At 42.6% G+C, this 10,523-nt stretch overlaps 1 protein-coding gene across 1 annotated transcript; it reads left to right on the top strand.

Moving 5' to 3' along the window:
- The first annotated feature begins 4,934 nt into the window (after nucleotides 1-4,934).
- tmem254 (transmembrane protein 254) lies at nucleotides 4,935-9,972 on the top strand. Its single transcript, XM_063191928.1, has 4 exons — nucleotides 4,935-5,132; nucleotides 8,379-8,482; nucleotides 9,042-9,101; nucleotides 9,583-9,972. Exons 1-4 carry the CDS (start codon nucleotides 5,046-5,048, stop codon nucleotides 9,701-9,703), a joined length of 372 nt encoding a protein of 123 aa, XP_063047998.1. The 5' UTR covers nucleotides 4,935-5,045; the 3' UTR covers nucleotides 9,704-9,972.
- Nucleotides 9,973-10,523: the final 551 nt, after the last annotated feature.

Below are 10,523 nucleotides of genomic sequence, written 5' to 3'. Positions count from 1 at the left end.
GAAATAAGTGAGATCGGTTCGTCCATAGGCTGTCGTGTAGCTAGTCGCTGTTTGCGCCAGCTGCCCCAGGAAGTGTAGGACAGATTTGGACTCTGCCCTACCGCTGCGAGTCCTTCTGGTCAAAGTAGCCAGACGGAGGCGAGCGTGGACCTAACCTCAGAGTTAGCCGTGATGCGGGTGTGAGCAGGAAGCAGTCTCCCCGCCATCCTCCTGTGCAGGGTCTGTGGGGTCTGCAGCGCTGTTGACTTCCAGCGCTGGGCCAGGATGTAGCGCTGCAACATGCCTGTTGCTTCCACACTCTGTGCAGCTCACGTCGTCATTGCAGTCCTTTGCCAAGTGTATGGCTTTGCAGCACTTGTAGCACACTCCATGCATTTTCAAGAGTGCCTTTCTCTCCTCGTATGGCTTGTCTCGGAATCCCCGACACATGTGTAGGGGATGGGGCTTGTTGTGAAGGAGGCAGTGGTTGGCTGGGTCCTCTCTGCTGGTGGGCCTATCTGTGAGAGGGGACTCAAAAGGAGTGAGTGGGGCAGTGGCGGTCACTCCAGTCTTGAGAACAGCTACGGCTCTCTGCTCCTCTGACCTGGATGGTTTGCTATGACTATAGAGTTCGTTGTTGGGGGGTGCCAGCATGAAGCTAGGGTCGTTGCGCATTCTCGCTTGTTGACTCACAAAGTCAGCAAAGAAGCTGAATGGGGGATAGGGGGCTCTGCGCTGTTCCTTGTAATTGAAACCTATTGTGAGCCACTTTTCTTGCAAGTGAAACGGCAGTTTCTGCACAATAGGGTTAACTCCCCGGGGTGTGTCTAGGTAGCCAAGGCCAAACAGTTCCCCATCAGCTTTGGCTGCCTGTATTTCCATCAGGAGGTCGCCCAGCTCCCTAAGTTTTCGTCCGTCTTTGCTCTGTATCTTGGGGAAATCTTCCAATCTCTTGAGGAGAGAGTTTTCAATCACCTCTGGTGCGCCGTAGTACTCATATAGCCGATCCCACACCGCCCTGAGCCCATACTCTGGGTAATTCACGTACACAGTCCTTATGAGCCTTGCGTGGTCAGCTGAGTCTTTGCCTAACCACTTTACAAGAAGGTCGAGCTGTTCGCTAGCAGATAGGTTGAGGTCTCCTATTGCATTCATGAAGGAGGCTCGCCAAGCTCTGAAGCATTCGGGATGGTCGTTGAACTGCATAAGCCCAGTGGAAATGAGCTCACGCCTGGCCATGAATCTAACAAAGTCCGACATTCCACTGTTCTGATCAGACTGTCCATTCGCAGGGTTGCACTGTTGATGAGCAGGGCTGTGTGGTTTTCCTGCTGGTTCTTGTTTGGTGTCCTCGTTTCCTAAATGCTGCCGTACCATCTGTGAATGTGTGTGGACAGGGGGCTGCTGCACATGTTGCTCTGCAGGGCCTTGCTGTATGGGTGGGCTGTGGGACTCTACCATTTCAGTTGGCCGTGTGTAAAGTGGCGCATGGTTTTGTAGAGGGGGCACTGTATTTGGACCTATGGTGTGGTAAGAAGCCACGGAAGCCTGCAAGTCTGGAACACCGTCTAGGACTACGTGCACCACTGGAGCGCTCTCACTCACTCTTTCAACGTAGTCCTGGGTGCGTGCTAGTGAGTCATGGACTGGCACATCGATATCACCGAGATCCTGTTCTAATTCCTGTTGCACTGCTGCCTCTAACACATCTGCTTTGGCTGTAGCAACCGCAGCTCGTTTGTCAAGGCGAACTTTTTCCAGTGTAATTTCCAAACGCTTAGTTTCCAATTCTAATTCGGCCTGTTTAAATTTCAGTTCGTTCTCTTGCGCAGCGAAAGCCGCTTCCACCCTGGCCGCCTCTGCCTCTGCGCGAGCGTTAGCCGCAGCTAGTTTACTGGCTGAGGAGAAACAAGTCCCTTTATATGAACAAGAGGCGTAAGATCTTGTTATTATCATTCCTGAGTTCGAAGCCCTTTCTGCCATTTTAATTTAGTCCTCGCAGTGCTTACTTGAGAAGACAATCCAGTTGTGGTGATACTGTTGGGCGCGTAGCTCCCGCGTAGTCCTGTGATCTTTCAAGTGTGAAGATTAGCCCGCCGAAGACGTTATTTTACTGTACTGTTCTCCCCAACGCCTTGCCAGGTAAACAGTCAGATAACTCCACTCCACAAACCACGCAGACAAGTTCTTCCTTTTGACACTTTATGGCTCGTAGAAATGGGTAAAATAACGATGCCTTCAAGGCAACCTTGAAACTTGGTGAGAAGTGTTTACATTCTCAGGAACAGACCGGTAATTAGAACATGTCCAATAGTTATGACGTCAGTCAACCTTGCACAGAGAATTATCTAAATTTGCCAGAAGGTGGCGATAGAGGACCAAAAATAACAGAAATAACACTTTAGCTGAATTTCACATTATGAAAATAGCACCAGTATGCATGAAACAGAACACTAGTATTACATGTTATTAAATATTGTTACACTGTACCTAATATGGTAGATTCACTGAAATGGTGAGCTGTTAAAATAAGGTAGTACCGGGCAAATCAATCCACCCAGTCAGAAGTTATGGGCCAAATAAAAATTCCGCCATTTTGAAACTGTTGACCTCCAAACTCAAATCAGTTCATGAACCTACCCTAGAGCATTAACACACCAAATCTGGGACAAATCCATCCGACTGGTCAGAAGTTATGAGCCAAACAAAAATTCGGCCATCTTGAATTCAGCCATCTTGAAAGTGTTGGCCTTCAAACTCGAATAAGTTCATGAACCGACCCTAGAGCATTAACACACCAAATCTGGGAGAAATCCATCCACCCAGTCAGAAGTTATGGGCCAAACAAAAATTCGGCCATCTTGAATTCAGCCATCTTGAAAGTGTTGACCTCCAAACTCGAATCAGTTCATGAACCTGCCCTAGAGCATTCACCCAAAAAATCTGGGACAAATCCAAACATCCGTTCAAAAGTTATCGCGTTAACACGAAAGACCTTACGCGGCGGCGGTGGCGGCGGCGCACGCAAAACCATTACATCCCCGACGCTCCGCGTTTCGGGGATATAATAATTTATTAGCCAAAAATAAGCTAAACAATCCCAGTGTAATCATCTTCCCCTTTACAATGTTTATATATGTACAGTATTGTGGTTTCTGTAGTAGGCTTACTTGAATGGTTTTAGGAATGCACCAACTTCATTGAGTTGTGAAACCGGGTGCACATATAGTGTGGCACGGCTGGAATCCAGTGGTGTAGTCTAGAACGCAGGTATACGCAGTAGCCTATAGGCCTACCCACGTCAAAATTTCAGGGATTTCAGTATACCCACTTAAAATTGATTGATACATTACTCATAATAGTACAAATATATGTATACCCACTTCAAAAAATGCTCCAATATAGGGGACATTCCAGGATTTTGGTACATTTCAGGGGTGAAAATTTCTGAAAATTTGATCTTCAATTTGATAATTTTTTGTCATATATTTATTAACTACAGGTAATATACTATCAAAAAGTTTGATTCGTCAAGCTCAGGTATCAAATATTTTTTTCAATGTAATAATCAATGTAATAAAAATACAACAGTAACAGGGTTGCGAGGAACAGGGTTGCAAATCTAGGCTATGTTGTGGTTTACCCCAGGAACAGATGCTAACTGTAAAATTAATCTATGTGTACAAGATCAAGGACAAACATGGTTATATAAATATATAAAGTAAATTTTGACTCTACTCAATGTTAGTCTTACAATATGAGTAACAGGGTTGCGTTCACTGAGTGACGCACACAACTTGGACAAACATATTTGGAAAAAAAACTAAAAAAAAATGTTAGTGAATTCACCCTTGGTCTTGCCATGTGGGCAGAAAATGTCCCTGTAATGAAACTTCCTTTGTGACAGTAGGCAAATGTTTTTAACTCTTTCCCTGCCAGGAAAAATTCCCTATGGTAACAGGGTTGCGCGCATGTTGTGGGACACAACTTTAAAGCATAAAAACTGTAACATGCAATACAATGTAGACCAAAGAAGTTATTTACATAAGTAAAGGAGATGCATATCAACAACATACAAGATGAAGTAATTTATTTAGAGCTTATTTTAATTGTGAAATTTGGCAAAGGAGTTGGTAACCCAATGTGTGGGACAAGAGAAAACGGCCATTTTTTGGGGTGTTCCAAAGATATTTGGCCTTTTGAATAATATTTAAGAAGCTTATTTTTCCACCAAACTTTACAGTTTGTCTTATAACAAGTACATTGTTCATAAAAAATAGTAATTCAGATATTTTGGAAATGTGCATTTGAAATGTAAGTGGTGGGACAGGAAATGTACCAATATCTTGGAATGTCCCATACAGTATACCCACCTATAAAAAGTAGACTACACCACTGCTGGAATATACCGGTATATGGGGGGCCTCGTCATGGTGAAGTTTGGGAACCCCTCGCCTAGATCATTTCCTCACAATCTGTAGTGATAGGTTACTACTGACACTCAGGTTGATTATCTTATCTTTATTGAGTCTAATTCAGCAAAGTACATTTACATTCAATATAGGCCTACATTACCTCGAGTTGTAAGGTTGAATGGCAATTAATTGAGTGAGTGATTGTGTCTAGACAAGGCTATTGTTACCTTACACTAAATTAAATACAAATGTCTGGTTCCCAAAAGGCTATCAAAGCAATATAAAAACAAAGGTGTGAAGTAAGCCTTGCGTTCTTAAAATTAATTGTTTACAGCGTGGTTATCAAAACACAAGACACTTGCATCTGATTTAGGCTACGATAACTCCACCTAACTCCACCAGGGAACTAAACCGCAGAATGTCAGAAATTCGATATATCGACATCGGAATCTGTCGCTTGAAGAAACATGAGAATGGGATGGACGACGACAGGACTAGGAAGATAGGGAAACATGAGAGAAGAGGAGGAGAGGATAGGAGAGGTAGACTAGCTAGTCCACCCGCTGGTTCATTGTAGGGTGGCCACGCAACAACAGGACTTCGGCACGTTACGCAACGTAGACAACACAGCAATCATTTCAGTATTCAGCCATGGCCAACACGGATGGAAGATCTTATTTTAAAAGAAGCAGTTGGTTTTGGATAATAACCGTAACTGTATCCATGGGGTACTACACAGTAAGTTGGTTTACTTAATGCGCTATCGACTTGGGTGTCTGTGCTATCGTGCAGTGGTTCCTGTACACTCACTTCCTTGACAATGAATGTCCAAATTTTGTGTCAGAATAGGACAGTATCGTTGCTTCCACCCTTTCTTTCCATATTATAATGCATCAACCATTACCACAGGCTACGCAAAATGTTTCGTGGCTGGACTCGTCTCAAAATGGTACTTGGTTATGAGAGGGTTTGCCATAGGCTACTTTCACGTATGGCCAATGCATGTTTAACGCATAGCAACAACAAATTTGTAACAACAGTTTGTTAACCATTCCTTTCCCGTATATTTGTCTCACTTGTCAACAAATAGGGGTAACCTAACCTACATCTGGCTTAGGATGGTGAGATGCCATCTAGAAGTTGAATAATATGTATGGGAGGAGGTGCCACGCGCGCTTGGAGCATGACGCATTCTCCATGCGACTAGAGGCTGTTCTGTCGCATTTGACAGCCGCCTGCCGACGCTGCCTGCCTAATCTCTACGCAATCTTATACTTTTATTTTAGGATAATCACATCAGTTCTACCATCCACAATAATAATTGGAGACAACCTCCTTGTTATTCAACTTTGCTATCTATTTGCAACACGGCAAATTGTTTTGGGTTGGATTCTGACCCCAATTCCCCCAGTGATGTGAGATAAGGGTGTTTTTGCGCCATACTGTGGACTGTGGACTCGGCAGAGCAGATGCAGGCTACCCAAATTAAATGGAAATCATGACTGAAATGTCACTCCAGGCAGTGTCAATTAAAGAGGAAATTAATGTAGTCTGCTTTACACCAAATATGAGTTTTTAATTTAATGTAATGTTTTAAAGTAAATTCAAAAGATAAATAAAATAATAATAAAAAACAACCTGCTGAGTAACCATAGGCTGATGACTTGTATTACTTTGTAGATTTAACTCATAAGAAAATGAATTTGCATGTAGGCCTATAGCCAATTGAGATACAACTTGTATTACTTTGTAGATTTAACTCATAAGAAAATGAATTTGCATGTAGGCCTATAGCCAATTGAGATACAAACATTACAGTGTCCGTTCATTTGGGGTGCAGTCACCACGGGTCCATCTCATTATCTATCCTTGTATTCCCACCCTGTGCTTGGGGTGTTGTGCTCCGCTGCAACATGATCTCCAAAAATTCTGTGCTCCTGGACACGGATGTTAAGGACACAAAATCCGTGTCCAGGAGCACGGATTTTGCCAAAATTCCGTGCTCCTGGACACGGAATTGTTTTCCGTGCTCCTGGACACGGAATTGTTTGAAGTGCTTTCTATAGGCTATTTCCACAGTCTTGTGTTTTCTCAGGATTTTTCTCTTAAAATATTTTGTCTAAAAAATACATTTCTTACTGACAGGTTAGGGTTAGGGATTGTTTTGGTCTGGGCACAGCTAGTTTTCTTTCCTGCATTATATGAGTTTGATAGCCTAGTAACAAATTGGAAAAGGTATTTCTCAAAAATATGTCTTTAGTGACAGGTTAAGGTAAGGGAATGTTTTGGTCAGGGCACAACTTAAATTGCTATAGCATTATTTTGTTTGGGATTAGTATTTGGTATGTATTTTCTAATGATAGAGTTAACACAGTGCTGTGGTAATAGCCTATGGAAAGCACTTCCGTGTGCCCATCACAGAAAACGATTCCGTGTCCAGGAGCACGGATAACAATTCTGTGTCCAGGAGCACGGAATTTTGGCAAAATCTGTGCTCCTGGACACGGATTTCGTGTCCTTAACATCCGTGTCCAGGAGCACGGAATTTTAGGAGATCAGGCTGTCCCCTGACCCTGTCTCAGTGGAGAAAACAATAAACTTTCCCCTCTGCCAGTCTAGGCACAACAACTTTTCACAATCAAACCCATTGCAAATGAGAAAATTCCTTTGAATTGCGCCTTTGTAACGTCATGGAGGACAAGATATTAGATATTGAAATGGACCGCATGTTTTGATTCAAGAGTGCGCCCAGACCTCATTACATTAGCCAACGCTTTTATTCAAAGTGAATTACAGTTATTGACAGGGTATTGTCGTTACAGGCCCTGGAGCGATGTGGGGTAAGGTGCCTTGCTCAAGGGCACTTCAGCCCTGGAGTGTGGGGAGGTAGCCTAAGGGTGGTATTCGAACCCACAACCCTCCGATATAATTATCAACGCCCTAACCATTAGGCCACGAGACTAGTACCATCTCACTCCTGTACAACAGAACATGTGCAGGACAGCCACATTCAGTCTACCAGAATACAATGGGAATGAGTGTTTGTGACACTTGTCTTTGAATATTAAGTGCTTGCATGCACATTTTTAGTCCGGCGCACAACTCAGATTTTGATTTTGGCCCTCAAGTCAATTTGAGTTTGACACCCCTGGCACACACCATCTGACTCGGAATTCAGAATCAATGCTGTATCACTTCAATAAATTTTATATCACAGATGCATTTGATGAACACACTGTCAATCTGTCTTGGGCCCCACCAAATTTGCCCATTGTAGGGGGGGCCCAATTTGCCTGGCTCTTGCCCGACCTGTAGTTTGAGCAACTTTGTGAGCTGAGCTCCACTAGGGGACTTCAGAGCTACACACACACACACACAGAGGTCTGGTAGGAACCAGGCTAGGCCCCAACAGTCAGCCCAGCCATGATAAATACCAGCAAAAGTAGTTCAAGAGGGCCCTATCTATATTTTGCCTAGGGCCCCCAAATGGATAGAACCGCTAATGCTCCTATTTGTAGAGAAAGCAGTATATGCTACACACTTTGAGAGAAAGCTTGGCCTGTTTTTCAGTACATCCAAATATTTGTGTGTCATTTGGTCTAGTCAAGCACACTAGCTTCAACATTTCAAATTCCAACAAGACAGAAAGAGGGCCGATCAATGTTCAACATTTCCAATGGCTCAATGGTGCTTGTTTAAGGCAGTGACACACACATTCAGTTTGTATGCAAGTGAAGGAATGGGTTTTCTGATCAGTTGTATTGTACAGTAGCTTCAACCAGTAGCATACAGAGGCATTTCATGAACGCAGAGCAGACCAAATGCTCACAGAGCTTTGAAGTCGTGATAGTCAGGCTATGTTTTCATTACTTCAGTCACAGATCTAAGTCAGTCAATGGCAACCGAGAGTGAAGATGAAGAAAATCTATAGCCTGTTTGTTTTTGTGCTTAACAAAATGTGACCATGCTTTCTTTTCATTTCAGTGGGTTGTGTTTTCGTCTGAGACAGTCCCATGTGACCTGTTAGGCCCACTCGGTTCCCTGACCAAGTATTTGGTGGACAATCATTCCTCTCTTATTTACAATGGGTAAGTATCAATAGTTATTCCATTTGTCCCCACTGTTTGGTTCACATAAATGATTACTAAATTCATAGCTCACGCCTTTTCATAAGTATGATTCTTAAATTCAAGTTTACTATATGTCTTCTTTCAATACAGCTTCCGGTAACACTTTATTTTAATGGTTAACTATTACAGTGGATCTACCACATTAGGTACAGTGTAATAACCAATATAACAATATTTACTGCCATGTAATACCAGTGTAATACAATGTACCAACCCTAACCCTAACCCTAGATGTACGGTAAATACAAAACTAGTACATGGTGTTGCACTGGTATTACATGATATTAAATAGGTTATTACACTGTACCTAATGTGGTAGATCCACTGTAACAGTGAACCATTAAAATTAAGTGTTACCCAGCTTCTGCATAGTGTTAACTTCATTGTAATGTCTTGAAACATAATATTGAAAGGGAATTAAAGAGATGAGATACCACAGCCTGTTGTCTGTTCTTTCAAAATATGCACCAAGTTGTTTTGTTGCCAAATCTTGTCTATGTCTTGTCTGTGTCTGCAGCTGGTGGCTTGCCTGGGCTATTCACTTGTTTGAAGCACTTGTTGCCATGAAAATTTGCAGGTAAGAACATCATCCTCTTCAACAATGTTGGTTGGATCAGCTTAGGGCGCTGTACTTCAAGATTCAAGGTTTCTTTTATTACATCTATTTTACTCAGGAGGACTGTAAGAGTGAAATTTGTAATTTTTTTCCTCCTCAAAAGATAAATAAATGAAAAATAAATGAGAAGTGTTTACAGTACTTGTCTTTGGAATGAGAAATGACTTTAGTGTAATGGGTGGCTATTGTAGAGGCAATATTTGAGGACATTTATCTTAAGATAGAGGACATTCAATAGTATTAGCTTGTTGCTTCTGACCGCCTTTTAACTGTACAGTTTATTGTAATGCAATTTTGCAAAGGCAATACAAACAAAATTGGATTTGTTTGAAGTGTGGACTCATCTGGTTGGCTTCTTTAATTATTTTACATTGTTTCAATGGCCAGTGAGTGTCTAATGGAGTCTATGTAATTTCTCTTACTGGTTCTTTTGTCATTGTAGTGATAAGGGAGTGGAGAGCCCAACAGCGCGCTGCCTGTGGTTTGTCCAGACCTTCCTGTATGGGTTCGCCTCTCTCGGCCTGCTCATCAAGTACAAGCCTGACCGCCTCAAACAAAAATGACTAAGTCCAGAAGAACAGCCTCAGTGAACAAGAAACATCTCAGAGAATATGTATGAATACTGTGATTTTTTTTAATTTGTGGAACAATTTGGGAGGGAAAACCATTTGCAACATAATTTTTTTATTTCCTTCAGTGAAAATGCCATCACTTTGAAACTTTTTAAAGTGATGTCTTTGAAGCTAATACGATTACTTTTTACTTAACTATGTATGACATATTGAGCATTCCTTGTAGAGAACTAATTTAATAATAAATGTTAAAGAGATAATGCTCTGCGTTTTCTTGACGTGAACATTTTTTTGCCCTCACGGGGACTTATGCAGTTGTCAGTTCTGCCACTCTCCCAGGCGCGCATGAATACACAGGGATTTCTCAGCTTTGAAATGTTAAATGCTCTCTAAGTATTTCAGCCGCCAGTCTAGTCTGAGAGCGTCAGAACGAGTTTCCTCTTCATTTGCAGACACTTCCCAGTAAATTGTAGGGGCTTTAATGGGAAAATCATATAGGCTCCGCATTACGGCACATGGTGAAAGCGACTGGCTAATGAAGCGTTTATGAATAGCGAACAAAAGGAAGTGGCTCCAGACGAAGAGCAGTCACCTGGCTGGCAATTAAAGCGTTGCCGCTGGTTACGTTGTACGTTCCGCTGCCTCCTCTTGCCTACAGTCAAGGGTCCTTCAGCACGACACTGAACTAAAAAGTTGCGCCGTGCATGCCAGCCTTTCAGCAGAAGCAGCTGTGTGTGTGTGTGTGTGTGTGTGTGTGTGTGTGTGTGTGTGTGTGTGTGTGTGTGTGTGTGTGTGTGTGTGTGTGTGTGTG

Source organism: Engraulis encrasicolus, chromosome 24 (assembly GCF_034702125.1).
Source record: "Engraulis encrasicolus isolate BLACKSEA-1 chromosome 24, IST_EnEncr_1.0, whole genome shotgun sequence".
Classification (NCBI taxonomy): Eukaryota; Metazoa; Chordata; class Actinopteri; order Clupeiformes; family Engraulidae; genus Engraulis; species Engraulis encrasicolus.
This window is presented reverse-complemented; position numbering and strand designations above follow the sequence as displayed.

Excerpts from the sequence above, each read along its gene's own strand:
- tmem254 (XM_063191928.1), top strand. The coding sequence starts at position 5,046 with ATGGCCAACACGGATGGAAGATCTTATTTTAAAAGAAGCAGTTGGTTT. Across the intron at positions 5,133-8,378 it reads TATCCATGGGGTACTACACA|TGGGTTGTGTTTTCGTCTGA; the intron begins GTAAGTTGGTTT and ends TTTTCATTTCAG. Across the intron at positions 8,483-9,041 it reads TCCTCTCTTATTTACAATGG|CTGGTGGCTTGCCTGGGCTA; the intron begins GTAAGTATCAAT and ends CTGTGTCTGCAG.